At 41.2% G+C, this 17,962-nt stretch overlaps 1 protein-coding gene across 1 annotated transcript; it reads left to right on the top strand.

The window, feature by feature from the left end:
* Window positions 1-1,415: 1,415 nt before the first annotated feature.
* On the top strand, window positions 1,416-17,837 carry LOC148342207 (uncharacterized). The gene is made up of 3 exons (XM_088288099.1): window positions 1,416-1,601; window positions 10,473-12,185; window positions 17,830-17,837. Exons 1-3 carry the CDS (start codon window positions 1,535-1,537, stop codon window positions 17,835-17,837), a joined length of 1,788 nt encoding a protein of 595 aa, XP_088144225.1. The 5' UTR covers window positions 1,416-1,534.
* The last annotated feature ends 125 nt before the right edge of the window (window positions 17,838-17,962 follow it).

Here is a 17,962-nt window from a genome sequence, read left to right as displayed (position 1 = left end):
TGTCTTGAAATTTTCTTCCTGCTCGATGAGTCACATCAACAACATCGGGAAACTTCTCTTTTTCAGATGGTAGTACGTGTTGGCAAACAGCGATAACCTCTGCGCGTACATCTTCCTTCTCTGCTTCTGGTAGTCCGTGTAGCCTCAAGTTCCAACGTCGCCCGTAGCTATCCAAGTCAACAACACGCGTCATGTATGTCAAGACAGCCTCCTCATTTTTGTCAAGACGTTTTTCAACGAGGGTTATTTTTCCATTCATCTCTTTTATTTTTGAGCGAACAATGTCCACCATTTTTTCAATAGCATCACATCTTGAGTTAATTTCTGAGCGAACAGTATCCACCATTTTTTCAATAGCATCACATCTTGAGTTAATCAAGTTGGCCAAAGTGCGGACAGCATCGTCGGAAGAAAGAGCACTTTCTTGAGCGAGGGTGTAGGACAAAATAGGTCTCTTGGCAAGCGGAGGCTTACTTGGAGTAACAGGCAGCAGCGGAAAGTCATCATTCGTCAAATGTACAGCGTCGTCCATCACGTTGCTAAAGACGTGGTCGCTAGCATTAGCAGAGGCTTGTTCTCCACATTCCCCGCTTTTTTCACTTCTTCTCCCCGACTTTGGCATTTTCAGCGGTTCAATAATTCAAATCGGGTTCAATTGACGTCGGACTGGCTCTATTGTATACCTTAGTTTTACCCGGGAATGTCTTATAAATCCGTTTTATGCTGAGAGCTCGACATTCACCGTCTCTTCAAGCCGCCATCTTGGGAGCAATCATCCCCTGCATTCGTTATTGATGGATGAGCGCAACTGGCGCTGACGTCATCAATTGCCCTAGTGGTGGTGTTGCCATACTGCATTACTCAAAAGAAAACTGCTCCAACACTATCCAACCAACAATATGGTGTCAGATGTCGTGTTCTTCAACGGAACAAAGTAGACGGGGGAACAACTGCAGGCTTGTCGGTGGCTTTATTTGTCTCTGCTTACACATCAACCTAAAGCAACAGTGCCTCCCCAATATATACCATCCCCGTAATCAGGATCAGCTGCAGGCCGTAATCAAGGATCAGCTGCAGCCCAGATGAACCTGTCTCATGCACAGCACCGTCAGTCCCAAACAATACAATCCACCACATCAGATGTGAAAACAAAACCAGCAACAAAAGTAAAATTCAATACATCTCTCAAGTTCATATTTGGGAACTAAAATGTTTCTTCATGTGCATACGGTTCAAATCGTACGTTTTTCCAATGTTGAGAAGAAGATAATGATTTGCATCGTAAATGGTGACATCTGTCGGTGAGTTGGTGACAGTGCTCCACACAGCCAGCAGCCAATCATATCACAGCGGGGTGTGTCCACTGCTCTTCCGCTTTAGTGCCGAACAGACTGCGGTTTTCTCGAAGGAAATCCTTTCAGTGCTACTTTGAAAAACGATGCCATCTTTCTTTCATCTCGTCGAACAAAGAGAAGCACACGAGTTATCGCCAAGCAGAGATCAAGTGCGGATTTGTTGAGATTGGCGTTTGAAAATGAGTGCAGGAATGACACCCAAGTACAAAGTGGAACTTTGTGGAATAAAAGAAGAGAACGAAGCAGGTTTGTACACGTTTTACTCTCATTTGCTTTGTAAAGAACGACTTTCTATCGTTAAAAATATGCATCACAACATTAAGTTGTTTGGGGAAATCGTTCAAGGTTATTGCCGTTTTATTTTTAAATATTGCCGTTTACTTGCAGGTCTGCTTAACATTTGTTTATGCCAAATGAAATCAGTGCCGAAAATATATGCCAAAGAAAAACCATTAGTGGGGGGTAAACTCCGTGTTTTTTTAAAATTTGAACTGATTATTTAACATTTTACATATTCCGGTTTTTATATGTTGCTAAAGAAATTAAGTTTGTCATGTCATCAAGTTTCAAAACTATGCTGACAGATGTAGTGTATGTTTATATCCACTGTTGGAGTTGAGCCACCGAGAAAATGAGAAACATTTAGTAAATGAATCTTCAAAGCCAAACTTACTCCAATGCGTGTTCGTTTTTTGTACTCAAGAAGAAAAGGGCCAAATAAAGACTCAACAACAGCTGATTAGGGTTGCGATATTTTAGTTTCTTCGATTTCTGGAGTTCAAGAAATAGTATCTGGGCGGCTTTTTCTTATTCTGACGAGAAACTATTATCAGACGAGCACAATCGAAAAATGTCGCGATGATCTCAGCCCAGCCTCACATTTTCTAGGTTTCCTATGTCAAGGGTCATGTAGGTTGAATCGGTCGTCCTTGCTCCCTCCCCCGGTCCACGTTCCACGTCCAAGGCTGACCTTCTCAGGCAGGCGTCAGTCTGTCCGTCTCGCCTGCTCACATTCCCCTGTAATCTCGTCAGTGTACAGATTGTGTGGTGTATGTTTTCACAGATCAAATTATGTGTTTTTGGTACTCCTGATCGTGTCCCTGTGACGTCCCCAACTTGATATGTTTGTATCTTCTATGGCAGCGGTCGGGAACCTATGGCTCTCGAGCCATATATGGCTCTTCCGGAGACGTCATATGGCTCCCAGACAGTTTGGAGTTGAGGGGGCCGAAAAAAAATAAAATAAAATTAAATTAAATTAAATTAAAATATATATATATTTTGCAACTGGTTTTAAAATACTAGTGATAATCTTAATAATATTAAGTAATTTAAAATTAGTTTTAAAGATACATTTTAAAAGTCAGGGGTGGGTTGCGGCACTTGCAATCCGCCGGTGACCCGAGGATCAGGTCGGGAACCAATCGATCGCAAGGACGTCACGGGTCATTGTCAATGTACGGAAATTAATTTTATCAGAGATAAAATTTCAACCCTTCAACCCGCTCAACCCTTGTAACAGAAAAGATGGCGAAAAGAAAAAAAGACGATGATTACCGTACATTCCAGGCTGCGTGGACAGAGGAATTTGCATTTGTGGAGAGAGCAGGATCCGCAGTATGTCGAATATGCAATGACAAAATTGCATCAATGAAACGCTCAAATATAAAGCGGCACTTCGATACGCGTCATGCTTCTTTTGCATTGAAATATCCACCGGGGGACAGCAGGAAAAAGGCATGCGAAGAGCTGCTACGGAAAGTGCAGACGAGCCAGCAGCAACTGCGTGTCTGGACCACGCAAGGTGACGGTAATTCCGCTAGCTTTGCGGGTGCTTTGGCAATAGTGAAGAGTGGAAAGCCGTTCACAGATGGCGAATATGCCAAAACATTTATGCTTGATGTGGCCAATGAACCTTTTGATGACTTTCCAAATAAAGCCAAGATAATCAAAAAAATAAGAGACATGCCACTGTCAGCAAGAACGGTTCACGATCGGAGCATCATGATGGCGAATCAAGTCGAGGAAACACAAATTAAGGACATAAAAAAAACCATGCAGAACCAGAAGTCGCATTAAAAGTAAACCTTTTATTATTTTTATTATTATTATATTTAAAATACTATATGGCTCTCAAAAAATATATATCTAGAAATAATTAGATTTTATGGCTCTCCAGGTCAAAAAGGTTCCCGACCGCTGTTCTATGGCCTATGTGGAGAATGTGTTTAGTCGTATTTGTCCATGAAGTGCTATCTGGTTTGTCATCAGTTTGACCTGAGCAGACTGAATCTGTTTATTCTGAATGAGAGTGTGGGTCATGAAAATACTATGTGTGCAATTTTGAGGTCTTACATTTAAACTAAGTCATGTAAATTTAGCATATGAATGCATCAGTAAACACCATGACTACAATCCCAGTCAATCTTATCGATGCACTGTACTTCTACATTCATTTGATAAATGCTTTTTGTTTAATCAATGTTTAACATATTCAGTAAATATGAACCTGCTAAATTAAATAATTGACCTTCTGTCCCGTAAGTGTTTAAAATAATGCCAGCAATCGTAATACAATCCTTCAATATTCATGTCCGGTGTGGCCATTCCCTATAAGAAGGGAAGGCCGGAGAGAGGGGACACCTTTCCCTTTTTTCTTTTTGGGGAGACTTCTTTTGACATCAGCATGTGACGAGAATAAAATCTCTTTCTAACCAAAATGGCTGTGTCAGAGAATTTTTTTCCATCACCAATTCTGCCATACTCGGCGACCTGTCCGGAGGGAAGCTGAGCATCAACAACAAAATATACCACATTTTTGGCATTTTGCTCCATTGAGGGTCTCAGGGTGCTGGGGCGCAGGCGTTCAACAGCCGGCCGGCTGAACGTTCGGTGAGATGCTTTTACTCACAAAGGGTGTTGTGCGCCTGTGTCCAAGCGGTCGGGGCTTTTGGGGTCGTTAAAGAAAGCTTGTGCGTGTGGGTCTGCTGGCTGATTGGTCATGGAAAATGTCCCTGTGTTAGTTTCAATTATCGTTTAAACAAGAGGCCTCCATAATGATTAAGACATAAAAGATGTGAAAGTAACCGCACTTTGAAAGAACATTAAAAAAAGTATTAAAAAAAAAAATTAATTAAAAAAATTATGATAGGAACTAAGTAAATGGGGACGAGTGTGGGAGAAATGTGCAGAAGATAAAGGAAAGAAAGGTCTAGTGCTTAAAGAGATGAGAAATAAGAAGTGTAAAATTATAGCTATAGACAACATAGTTGTGAATAAGCTCAGTTTGAGCACAGACCCTGGCCACGGTGTAAATTTTAGCAGGAAAATTATGAGCTCAAAATAGAAATAATGAAGAGAAGCGCGCTTCCACGTATCGTATTGGGCACTTTGTGGCATGGAACACAGTAAGGATCGAGGCGTACCGTTGTGTGGAGGGCCTGGGGCTGAGCCGACAGTTTCGCTGGTACGTAGCAAGAGTAATGCATTAAGTCTGGGCCGGTTCGACTCCGCTGTTCAGATACGTACCCTGTGATTACTCGTGTTCTGGTAAAGGCCACACAAAATCAAAAACCTGGCTACCATCTACTGTGGGACCAAGAAGTCAGGCAGCCCCCACGAAGGAGATAAGGGGTGATAGTTATAAACCAGTGCCAGTCCCGCCTTTGTAGAAAGAATTGCCCCTTCTATAACCCAAATGTTATTGCATTAATATTCCGTTTTATCAGTTCAACTAACGCGTGTGCGTCCTAGTATACATTGAAATTTGCAGCATAAAAAATGTTTAAAAATTTAGATAATAACTAAAGCAAAATTAAAACGAGTAAGATAATTGGCTACATAATAATTGGGATGAAATTAATCTTCATTGCAAGAAGCGGTGAATTAAATACAGAAATATAAGATCATAAAAGAATGAATGCATGTTCCGTGGAATGTGATTTGTCAACACGGAAAAGCCCTGAGTGATGAAATCGTTAACACTGATAAGAGATACAATTTTGTTGAAACAGGACATGCAAGGTTAAAGGTTATGTAAAACAAAAAAAAAAAAACATCTAATGTTCCATACTTCAGTTTGGCGACGGATGTACGACGGTAATTCTATTCATGGATTGACATTTTGAAATGGAAATGACAGGAATATGAATTATCATGTTATGGGGGACTTTTGATATACAGTAAATTGATTTAAATTAAATTACAATTTTTTAGTCTGCACATAATCCACTTCAAAGAATACTGACTCATTGGTTGAGGAAAACGGGGTTATATTAGTTCAGTGGTTCTCAATTATTTCCTGTCACGCCCCCCCTACCAAGAAGAAAATAAATTTGCGCCCCCCCACTACCTGGAGGCACAATCAGGTCCTACGGCAACTGGCGATCATACTGGAGAAAAGGAGAACGACCAACAATGCCCTCCCTCCCCACGCGCCTGGACTCCCAAGCACAATCGCCTTTGTGAAAGCAGGACAACTTCCAGGGAGACCATCTGTAAGAGTGGAAACAACCCTCCTGGACACAGCCCGAGACTGGAAAATGAAAGTTGACCTGGATCAGAAAATCATCTTTCCACCGGTGATCATTACAACTAATCTCAGGCCAGACCTGATCTTGTGGTCAACCTCACAGAAACTCCTGTACATCGTGGAACTAACAGTCCCATGGGAGTCTGCAGTGGATGAAGCCTATAATCGCAAAAGCCTGAAATACATGGACATCGCAGCAGAGGCAGAGCAGCGTGGCTGGCGTACACAGGTGCTCCCTGTGGAGGTCGGGTGCAGAGGATTTGTAGCCACATCAACAACAAGGCTCCTGAGAAGCATGGGGATCCAAGGCCAGGCCCAACGACAAGCTGTGAAATTGCTGTCGGAGGCTGCGGAGAGAGGCAGCAATTGGCTCTGGATGAAGAGGAAGGACCCCACTTGGGCTGTTCGATGCCAAATGTGAGGAAAAGTGGAGGAGGAACACCCTCATAAGACTTCAAAGACCTAGTAAAGGACTCTTCTCCCTTCCCAATTTTGACAATAGGCAGGAGGAGCAGAGGCAGAGGGGGGCACACCTGAGGCGCACAGATGTCGCTGTTGAACCCATCCTGAGGTGTTGTGGGTTTATCAACGAAACACCGATGAAGGAGGGGACCCACCTGATGACCCCAGTGAAGCCTCTGGTCCTCATGCAGGTCAAATTGAGTTGCTTCTTTTTCCCCCACTCTAAAACACCAGGAGTGCTGATTTTTTTGGGGGGATTATAACAACAAGTCCTATAGCTAAACGAATAGTTGACGTGTTCATGGGGATTGAATATGAATCATAAACAGAAGACAAAACCAATTGGCATTGGCATTTGTAAAATATGATGAGGGATTAAGTTTGTGAGATCTTATGGGAGACGGCGCAAGACGCGAATGGATTGAAGCTTCCGCCAGTGACCCGTCCAATAGTGTCACCACCACACAGCTGTGCCGGGTGGCCGTCCTCGAGGGCGTGCGCCTCCCAGTTACTGACATCATGCGAAACAGTCCGTCAATGAGAAACTGCTCATCAGTATGAGTAGAACCCCCGTTTTTGCATCGATGAAAGAAAATATTGGATTGGATGGAGAAAAAGAATTGTTACACCTGTGGGTTCAGAGGGCCAAGAGTGCTAATTCACTGGGAAAGGAAAAAAGAATATGGGAAAAATAAATAAAATAAAACAGGGGGAAGCAGTTAATGCAGCAGCCGACGCATGCAGCTCCCATTGCGTCTGCTCTTTCCGTTTCCGCTGCCACCGCAGGCTTGTTGTCCGCACCGGCCGGTCAACAAGGTCACGTAACAGAAGTAGGGGTGGTTATAGACATGGGTTGTGAGTGGGACGTTCTTTTGCTGTGGGGTCACTGGGTGATGAGCGGTCCAAACCGAGCCACTTCCTGAAATGTGCCATCCTGTGGTCCAGCGCCACGCCAGTCACAAAGAGCTCCACTAGCACTGGGGCGCCATCGCTACCCCCTCCTCCGACAACGCTTCTATGGCTTCCAAACGCACACTTGACGCCTCAACCCGATTGGGACCACATTCCACGATAGGGGTGCCCGCGGAGCCTCAGCATTCAAGGACCGGCAAGTCTTGGCATTCCGGTGACGATTGATGGACAACAGTTTTTGATGGTGGAACAAGATATTCCACGCTTTGCAAGCTTCTTCAGCATATCCCAATGAGCAACAATACTGTCATGCTTGTGGGACTCTTGAGATTGGCCAAGTCACTGCCGTGGACTGAATTTGACTGTGCACATCCGGCGGGGAAGCATATGTTGTCCTCCGTTCCAGTAGACTGGGCTGCTCTGAGACCAGGGTCTCCATCCTCCCGCGGGTGGTACGTCCTGTTCCTGCTCTGGTCTCTGAATTGTCTCTGTTCGCTGAGCCACAAATCACATTCACTATCGGTGCGCATCATCATACTAAAGATTTAGGCCCATTGGTGAAGACGGTTGGCAGAGTTAATTTCAGATGTAGAATACTCCATGTGACTTGCAGGGTGTGGTGTTTCAGCACCCATTGCGAATTCCTCTGTTATGGAACATTTTCAGAATTTCGACACTTTCACTCCCGTCAGATAATCATCACAAGTCTCGAATCTTCTCACACAGCTGACATTTATTAATTTGTCACCGTCAAACTATAAAACATACAAAAAATATAAATATACAACTGCAATATACAATATTTACAAAGATAATGAAAAGAAAGCACAGCAACACCATCAAGTGTAAACATAGTTGTTAGCAGCAAAACATACCTCGATGACTGCACAATAATTCTGAGGGGAATGAGCTTCAAATGCTGGCAGAAAAGTCACTTCAAAAACTGACAATTAGAACGGAAAATATTAACCATTGCCACTATAGACACAAAACCAGCAGGATATTAACCTGTAATCTTACAGGGGAAAGTTTACCATCTTATTCAGCCGACCAAACAGACTCAGCTTGTCAATCATGTCCGACGGCACTTGCCTTGCCACGTAAAGAGCGCATGAGTATGAACAGTGCAACTCTCAAACACGTCCCCGGAGCAACAAACAATATAATTACTTTCCTATTGTTCCATGTACAAACGATTCACAAATAGGAAAAGAAAACTTGCATGACAACTATACACAAATTATCAATAAAGTCAACTTGCCAATTGTTTGATGAATAATAAAATTATAATAAATTAAATGACATAATATTTTGGCAGTTAAAGACACTATGGTGGACCCGGGGTCTGACTGATGTTGTGCTCTGCTCCACAGCTACTCCAATTTGTTTTTGCAATATCTGCGAAAGTTTTTATATTATTGTGAAAGAAATTAAGTTTGTCATGTCATCATGTTTTAAAACTATGCTTACGGGTTAATAGAAGGTCACAAAAACATGGACCTCTTAAACAGGAAAACGTGAGTTCAGTGGTAACAGAGTTGTGTCTATGCTGGCAGTTTAGCAGGAAGCCACAAAAACAGATGCACGTCTTGAACCGTGTTTGACAGAAAACCGTTTAGCTCGCATTGAACAGAAGTGTGATAAAGTCAAAGTGTTCATGTTTTTCCATTCTTTATGAGTTGACATTTACAAATTGCTTTGCTGCGCTTCAATAAAATGCCGCACAGGAGCGGGAAAGCTTTTCTCTTTGGCGGACTGCTCCTCGCGAGTGACAAAGACAATCTTGGCTGGGTGATTCATTTGTGCACACTTGTCTCGTTTTTGACAAAAACTGTGCACACTGCGGCAAAAAGATCAATGGCGGTTGATGAATTTTAGTGGATAAAGCACAAAGGATTATTTTTTTTTTTTACATAAATCAAGTACGTATTGGTCTTATTTATGAAATTTTTACTGGCTCGGTCAATGAACCTCTGGTGGCTCTGCACTGTTTTGTGCTCGTGTGCATAGTTTCACCTCATCCAAACATTTAAAATACATTGAATGCATCCATCCAAGGTTGCACGGATCTCATCAGTGAACAAGCGCATACTGCAAGGAATGCATCTGCATCTTTGGCTTACTATGGGCTTAAAAAGGGAGTACGCCACAACCCCCTTTTCTACCAACAAGCCCAGGAACATTTAGTTCTATCTCTAAATGCAAAAAGAAATTGTCATGATCCGTGTCGGTCATGGCAGGGCTTTGTTGTCATTTTTCACGTCCCATGCCTTGTCCTTGTTTTTGTTTACCCCGGTAGGCTGAGTAGGGGCGTTTCCCCTCAGCTCTCCGTTCCCACCAGCCACGCACCTGTTCCCCGTTAGCCCCGCACACCTGACTCCCATCTGCTCCCCTAATCAATGGACTACTAAACCACCCTACTAAACAGCTCAGCGTCGGCGCATTGCCCCATTTGCGGACAGCACTGACATTGCTTTGCCCTTTCCTCATGCCACCGTTACTCTTTGCTGTCATTCCTGTTCATAGCTCGTAGTCACTTGTTATTGTCCCCGTTTCACAGTCGAGTTCAGTTCTGTCCTGTTGCGCCCTTGTTCGTCCTCATTGTTTTGTTATTTTGTCCCTAGTACCTTGTTGCCTTTTGGTTTCGTTTTGTTGAATAAATTCCCTTTAGGTTACCCTAATCCCGGCTTCCTCGCATTTTGGGTCCACCCCCTCCTCGCCGACCGGCGAACCTAACAGAAATACTTGTAAACATATTTCACTTGAAGGATTCCTATTTTATCAATGACATTATGTTGCGATGGCCCCCAGTGGCCCCCAATTATATGTTAGGGTCCCACAACAGGCGTTCCATCAGACGCACACAATAGCCTGTGTGTGCTAACTTCAGCTCGCTTCCAGAAACGTCTGTGACTCTGTCAGGAATTAAATCTGGCATCAGCCGCAACGTGCTTCCTTTTAAAATGCTCGTTTATCACAGTTGTGCTGCTAAAGGGAGGTTTACATCGTAGGACGTAATTTTGTGAAATGCCCCCATGGTCCGGTCCAAGTTGGGGTCCACGCATTGCTCCGTGTGCGGCGAGCACAAGTCAAGGTAGCATGGTAGAAACAATATAAGTCGAAGTCGCCGCCTGAGGTTTGACTTGACCAAACCAAATTTGTCTTTTTGTGTCCTGCAGACGTCAGACAAAATGATCTCTGTTCTGTGAAAGGGGAGCCAGATTTGACTCACATCAAAAAGGAGGAGGAGGAGGAGGCGGAGATCAACAAGTCACCAGTGAACGTTGTCCCTATAAAGACTGAAGATGAAAACAAGGATGTGAGTGAGGACAACAGAGGGGCGGAGCCTACAAGCAGCAGCTCAAGACATCACGTGACAACAGAAGGTGATGAAGACCACCGGGGGCCATCACAAGCACATAATGAGGACACATTATCAGACGCTCATGACAATGATGATGATGATGATGGGCAAGCCAAAGGTGAAAGGGCATGTCACTCTGACTCATTCACTTCAAAACTGTCTTTAAAAGGGCACAGAAAAACACACAGTGGTGAAAAACCTTTTTCCTGCTCGGTTTGTGGCAAAAGCTTCTCTCGAAAGTCTCATTTTGTAAGGCACACAAGAACGCACAGTGGAGAAAAACATTTTTCCTGCTCAGTTTGCGGAAAAGGTTTCTCTCAAAAGGCAAGGTTAATAGCACACAAAAGAATGCACAGTGGAGAAAAACCTTTTTCCTGCTCAGTTTTTGGGAGACGCTTCTCTGTAAAGTCAAATTTAAATTGTCACACAAGAACACACACTGGAGAAAAACCTTTTTCCTGCTCAGTTTGTGGCAAGAGTTTCTCTCAAAAGTCGCATTTAATAATTCACACAAGAAAACACAGTGGAGATAAACCTTTTTCCTGCTCAGTTTGTGGCAAAAGCTTTGCTTATAAGCCAAATTTAACTTGTCACACAAGAACACACACTGGAGAAAAACCATTTTCCTGCTTGGTTTGTGGTAAAAGCTTTTCTCAAAAATCAAATTTAACAAGTCACACAAGAACACACAGTGGTGAAAAATCTTTTTCCTGCTCAGTTTGTGGAAAATGCTTCTTTCATAAGGCAAATTTAACAAGCCACACAAGAACACACAGTGGAGAAAACCCTTTTTCCTGCTCAGTTTGTGGAAAATGTTTCTTTCGTAAGGCAAATTTAACAAGCCACACAAGAACTCACAGTGGAGAAAAACCCTTTTCCTGCTCAGTTTGTGGCAAAAGCTTTTCTTATAAGTCAAATTTGAAAAGGCACACAAGAACACACACTGGAGAAAACCCTTTTTCCTGCTCAGTTTGTGGGAAAAGCTTCTCTCAAAAGTCTCATTTGATAAATCACACAAGAACACACACTGGAGAAAAACAATTTTCCTGCTTGGTTTGTGGTAAAAGCTTTTCTCTAAAATCAAATTTAACAAGTCACACAAGAAAGCACAGTGGCGAAAAACCTTTTTCCTGCTCAGTTTGTGGCAAAAGCTTCTCTCAAAAGTCAAGTTTAACAGAACACACAAGAACACACAGTGGAGAAAAACCTTTTTCTTGCTCAGTTTGTGGAAAATGCTTCTCTCAAAAGGCACATTTAACACAACATACAAGAACACACAGTGGTGAGAAACCATTTTTCTGCTTGTTTTGTGGTAAAAGCTTTTCTCTAAAATCAAATTTAACAAGCCACACAAGAACACACAGTGGTGAAAAACCATTTTCCTGCTCAGTTTGTGGCAAAAGCTTCTCTGTAAAGTCAAGTTTAACTTGTCACACAAGAACACACACTGGAGAAAAACATTTTTCCTGCTCAGTTTGTGCCAAGAGTTTCTCTCAAAAGTCGTATTTACGACGCCACACAAGAACACACAGTGAAGACAAGACATTCAGTTGCAGCGTTTGTGCTAAAAAATTCTCCACTAAACAGCATGCGGAGAGTCACAATTGTGCTGGTGAGAAAAGCAGCGATCCTTGAAGCTTAAAAAAAAGAAAACAAAAAACTGAAGGAACTGACTCTTTGTGGTAAGATGTAAATGTGATTTTGAATAAAATACGATATATTGAATTTTGCAAAGCTTTTTTATTGACATTAAGCGTGTGATCCGTGCCAGAAGAACCATTGTGTCTGAGTATTTGTATTTGTATTTGTTTTTATTTTTGAAAGTATACAGGGACAATGCATATTAATCAAACAGTTTCCTGTAAATATGCCAAATTATAGCCAATGGCTAATTTGCATCCGTTGTCCCTGAGTGATGATGATCTTTTTTTTGTTTTCATATCAAACATTATTAATGAAATTAATTGCCTTTGCCTGGAACATTTGTTAACATTATGCTTTTCAGTTGTCTTTTTAAACGTACTTAATGGAAAAGGTGTGAGAAGAAACTGTGCTTATGAAATTGCTGCCTTCCACAATCATCAATAAAATCACTTGTTCCACTTGCTCAACTGGCCTTCATTGCTCTGTGAAAAGGTGAAAAACGTAACTAGAAGTTGAATTATAAAAAGAACAAGAAAGAGAAACGCAAATAGTCTCAGTTTCTCTCAAAGGTTTTGGAATGTCAGGAGTTGGCAACTTGATGGCGACTGGAGTCAGCGCTGGTTTTCTCGTTGTGTTTGGCAGGCTCGTATATGTATGGTCCATTGAACATAACTCAAACTCTTCAAATATCCCCTCACATACATTTAATATTTCGCTTTCTGAATACATTTCTGACTGGCTAAATACACTTTCTAGGTTGAGCTCCATCAAGCGTTTGGCATTTGTTGCTAAGCAGAATCTCACTTCGGAAAAATATACCAAATATTTTTTTTCATGCTTTATTATATTTTTTATAGATTGGATTATTTATATATTGATATAGGGAAATATTAAAATTTAAAATTGGCAACCACATACAGACTTAATTCAATTAATAAGAAATATAGAAACATTTTATAAATATTGAACTCATTGAGAAGAGTCCTGATCTTGAAATAAATATTGAATTATAAAAAAATACTAAAAAATTAATTCAATAACCCGACCCCGGATGAGCGGTAGAAAATGGCTGGATGGATGGAATAATTTAAATTGCATACATATTCAAATGAACAAATATGTTAAGAAATATTCAAGTGTGAAATAAAAAGGTTTAAATTAATATTTATATAATTTCACACATTAAAATAATTGAATAAATATTGTAGTATTACATCAGCAAGCTTAAATATACATTGAAATGAATAAAAAAAGTTGTGTATTTTTAAATCGCCTAATTTAGATATGGGAAGTAATTCTCTTTATGAAACTATGAAGGGACTGGAGCTCACAGAAGTGACCAGTCTTGGTTCTGAAGTTCCGATGTAACCAGATACTGCCCTGAGAGAAAATAGGCCTGAGCATTGTTTATGGTGGGGGCAATTCTCTCGCCAGGTCAGTGACCTTCCAGCATATGAGAGTAATTTAAGGTGGTCACGAGTAGACTGGTCGTATCAACGGGGAGACGCATCTGCTCTCCCTCAGGGGGACTTTTGGAGGGAAATCCCAAAGACTAGCGTGAGGGGAATGCATATGCAACAAGGGAAAATTAGATATTCATGTCCTATTTGGGCATTCCCTGTAAGAAGGGAATGTCTGAGAGGGGGCTCAAGTTTTTGGGGAGACTTCTTTTGACATCAGCATGTGACGAGGATAAAATCTTTTTCGAACCAGTTCTTTTCCATCACCAATCCAGCCTTGCTCGGCTGCCTCTCCGGAAGGCAGCAAGGACCCACACTTCAAAGACAAATATACTACATATTGAAAGAAAAATAATACTCAAATATTGAAATAAGTATAGAATTGAATGAATAAACAACAAAGAAATAAATACCTCCTGGAAAATATCATTATTTTTAGCATTTGTCAACATTTTTCTTTCTTGCACATTCTTAAACAATCGTAATTTTATTTTACTTTTTAAGTTACTTCAGTGCATTTCACACCTGTGCCTTCAAAGAAGTCCTACTTCGTCCTACTTGAATGAATCCCCATCAAAATACCAACATTTATGACACCACGGCTGGACAAATAATATCCAGAAACACACTTACGCACCACTGAGTGAGTGTTGGACGATATAGCTTCTTTTGAAAGGTCCGACTTGAAAATGTCCTTGCAAGTGGATCTGAAATTAAATCCACACTTTTCCTTCCTTCGGCCATTGTGGTTTAAAAAAAGCAAGAATATATTTTAGATTTTAGAACGGCCGCCAATTACAACTTTTGGGTGTGTTGATTCGGCATAGCGCCGCCCCCTCACAAGTGAGTATCCAATCACAAAATGCGTTCATCACCCTCAGCATAAGGCCAGCGAAAAGGCTCACTGTAACCAACTCGTGATCTGATTGGCTATCGCAACCGTCTAACAAATATGAAAGCTCATTGACTTTGACAGAAGAGATGCTCGCACAATTGCATCTTAAGGCCTCGGAACGCATAATGCGTGCCCCTGCTATTGTGAAACCTGCCCAGCAACACGAGCGAGCGGAATTCCGATTGGATTCAAAACTCTCACCTAAAAATAAAACGCTCAGCTATAATATGACATCAATGCGATGATTATGATCTTTTTTTTTTTATTGATTTTGTTCGGCCAACAGAGAAGGCCTTGAAGGCCCACCACTGAGTTACTTAATAGCCTAAATTAAACTTTACTTCCATGAATAGAGTTAAAGTTATGCTTTATTGTAGGATTTATGTAATTAATAGCCTTTGATGGACTTTAGTGTACTTAATGTAAACTGGTAACGCTGAAAAAACAAAACAGACAACAATTCAAGTTTAAACCCATATACGTGACATGCGCTTTAGAAATAAAGTATATTTTTGCACACATTACACCGACATTGAGTTACTCCAGATCGACGCTGACCTCAGTGATTAAGAGAGCCAATCAAAAATCGCAACCCAAAAGACAAGCAAACAGGAAAAAGTGACAAACAAGAAAGCTGGCAAAGTGAAGAGTGTGAAACAGGTGAGAAACCCTACAACATTTTACGTTTGTATTTCCATACGTTGTAATTTATGGATGGTAATAATTCTTCATTTCTACTTCTAACATAGCGCAACTGTTGGTCTGGTGAATGTATAATCTTGTGTTGAGCCGCCACTACAATGAGTTACGATTCTGAACTGCAGCGGGCCTCAACATAGTTTATGTCAGGTCAGGGATTTCGACAGGGGTCCCCGACAAATCAAGGGATGGATATACAGGAATGGGTCCCGGTTTAGACGAGATGGCGCAGAGGAGCAACATAAGGGGAGTCCACATCTGTTCTCGTCCTTGAGGGTTTTTGGAATGGCAGGAGTGTAGTCCAGCAAAAAGGCCACGATTCAGACTGATATCCAGATTTTCCTTTTTTATTTCTCCTTTTCCTCTGACGGCGTTCGGAAATTCCGGAGCCCCTTAGGGGACATGGAAGAAAAAAAAAACAACAACAAATCTTTGCTTTCCCTTGCAAAGATTGCGTTCCCTCGCAAATGCAAAGTAGGTTTTTTTTGAGTGAATGTTCGTTTATTTATTTTTCCAATACGTGTTTATGTACTTCCGGGTCAGTTTGGCTTGCCTAGCCTCTGATGCGCGGCTGTTCGAGAGACGACAGTACGTCAGATGCGGCAATAATCTTAGAGGGGGACTTGGAACGTTTCTTGCGGTCAAGAGATGTCCCTCACGGTGACATTCTGCACATGAAAAGCAACAAGGTACATACAATTCACTCGAACGCACATGTCAAACTCAAGGCCCGGGGACCAGATCTGGCCCGCAACCTCATTTTATGTGGCCCGCAAAGGGCAAATCATCTGCATCAACTTCCTGTTTCTATCATATTTTCTTCACTTTTAACAACACTGAGATATGAGATATTGCCATTTATTTGTTAGCAGTCCTCCCCTTTTAAAATAAATGGAAAAATTGTTGAACAATTACTTACGAGCTTCTGATTTCAAAACTGGCTTTCCATTCAATTTATATGGGTTCACAGTCCTCTGAGGGAAACCACAACTACGATGTGGCCCGTCCACAAAAATGAGTTTGACACCCCTGCTCTAACGATATAACCTTAATAATAGCAATATGGGTCCCTACTGTTAATGTTTTTGTATAATACTAGCGTGCAAATTGTTTACCTTTTGAGTGGCTAGAAAAGTATTGCTTTTCTGTTTTCAATTTGTAGTTCATTTAAATCCTGTTATTGCATTCAAATTACTGTGAAGTGTGACGTTAAATATTTTTCTAAATGTTTTTTGTAAAACGCAACTTTAGTTTCGTTATGGAGCAGTGTAGTTCGTACCCGGAAATGACGTCATCAAATCGGATGTCGCAGAAGCAGGAAGTATAATAATAGATCACCAATAAGAGAGAAATGTGATGAAAATGAAGTCCAATCGAGCACAATCTGCATACATCTTTTGCCTTATCGAAGCCGGACCGAGAACTTACATTGTGGAAACAAAGTATGGACAAAGAGTGAGGAGGAACAGGAGTCTTCTGAAGGTTCCCGAGGACTGGAAGAAATCTTCTGATGCGGCTGAGGCTGCAAAGCAGGTGGATACATCGAAGGAGCACAGACCTCAACCACCAGCAATTTCTGGGATTACTGAACCTCCTCGAAGATCAACAAGAGTTAGACGACAACCGGACAGGCTGATTGAAAATGTTTAATGTTGTGTGATTGTTGCTAAAATTGTTGTAGAGCTGCTTGTTGTCATAAAAATGTGTGGATATTGATAAGAAGTGAAAATAATTGAGAACAAAACAAAATAAAAATAATAATAAACAATAATAATAATAAAAAAAGGCATAGGCATTGTTTAACGTTTGAAAGGGAGATGTAATGATAGCAGTTATATCATTGGCCACTAGTTGGCAGTATTGCCTGACGTGTGTTTTGGTTACCAGACGAACAAGTGTGTCTGCACATCGACGAGAATGCAAGTCAATAAATAAATAGACACAAGTTTGCAGCGTCACGTTGCCTGCGTGACTTCTTAAGATAGAAGACGGAACATTACAGTAACCATTAAAAAAACGTAAAGTAACCATAAAATTATTTTAAAAAACGTATCGCAAACATACTAAAGCTGTTGCTTTATGTTATTTACAAAGAATTTTTGTTTAAAATCCCCCTCGCTCTTCTTCTTGTCATTTCTATATTATGTACGTATTAATAACTGTTTGGTTTGCTAATGTGAATAATGTTTTTTTTTTTTTTTTACAAAAAAACGTATGAGTAAATATTTATCATCTCATCAATAATTGCACAACAGAGTACTGAGTTTCGAGATCCTCACAATAGTAGTTCTCAAAATCATATTTCTTATGAATTTAGCTTAGTTAAGGGATATTTTATTGACAATCTAACATCAATGTACAAATATATATTTATATATATGTATAGCGTTTTTGACCGAAAGTTGTTGTTATTGTACCTTGTGACGCGCCACTTTCGTTTCCTTCTTGAAGGATGCCGTTTCAAGGCTTATGTGGCTCATAAGCCACTTACATTGGCAATGTCGAAGGTCACTGAACCATGGTCGGCCCGCCAGCAACAGCACTTAGCGGCCATTTCTGAGTTTACGACAGACATTGGGCACGTGGCTGGTAAATGTAACCCTGTAGCTGATTGTCTATCGCGCGCGATCGTATGTCCAG

This window comes from Idiotropiscis lumnitzeri, chromosome 2 (assembly GCF_059441095.1).
Source record: "Idiotropiscis lumnitzeri isolate Australia: NSW breed Sydney's pygmy pipehorse chromosome 2, RoL_Ilum_1.0, whole genome shotgun sequence".
Lineage (NCBI taxonomy): Eukaryota > Metazoa > Chordata > Actinopteri > Syngnathiformes > Syngnathidae > Idiotropiscis > Idiotropiscis lumnitzeri.
The sequence above is the reverse complement of the archived record's forward strand: the minus strand, read 5'-3'. Positions and strand labels throughout refer to the sequence as shown.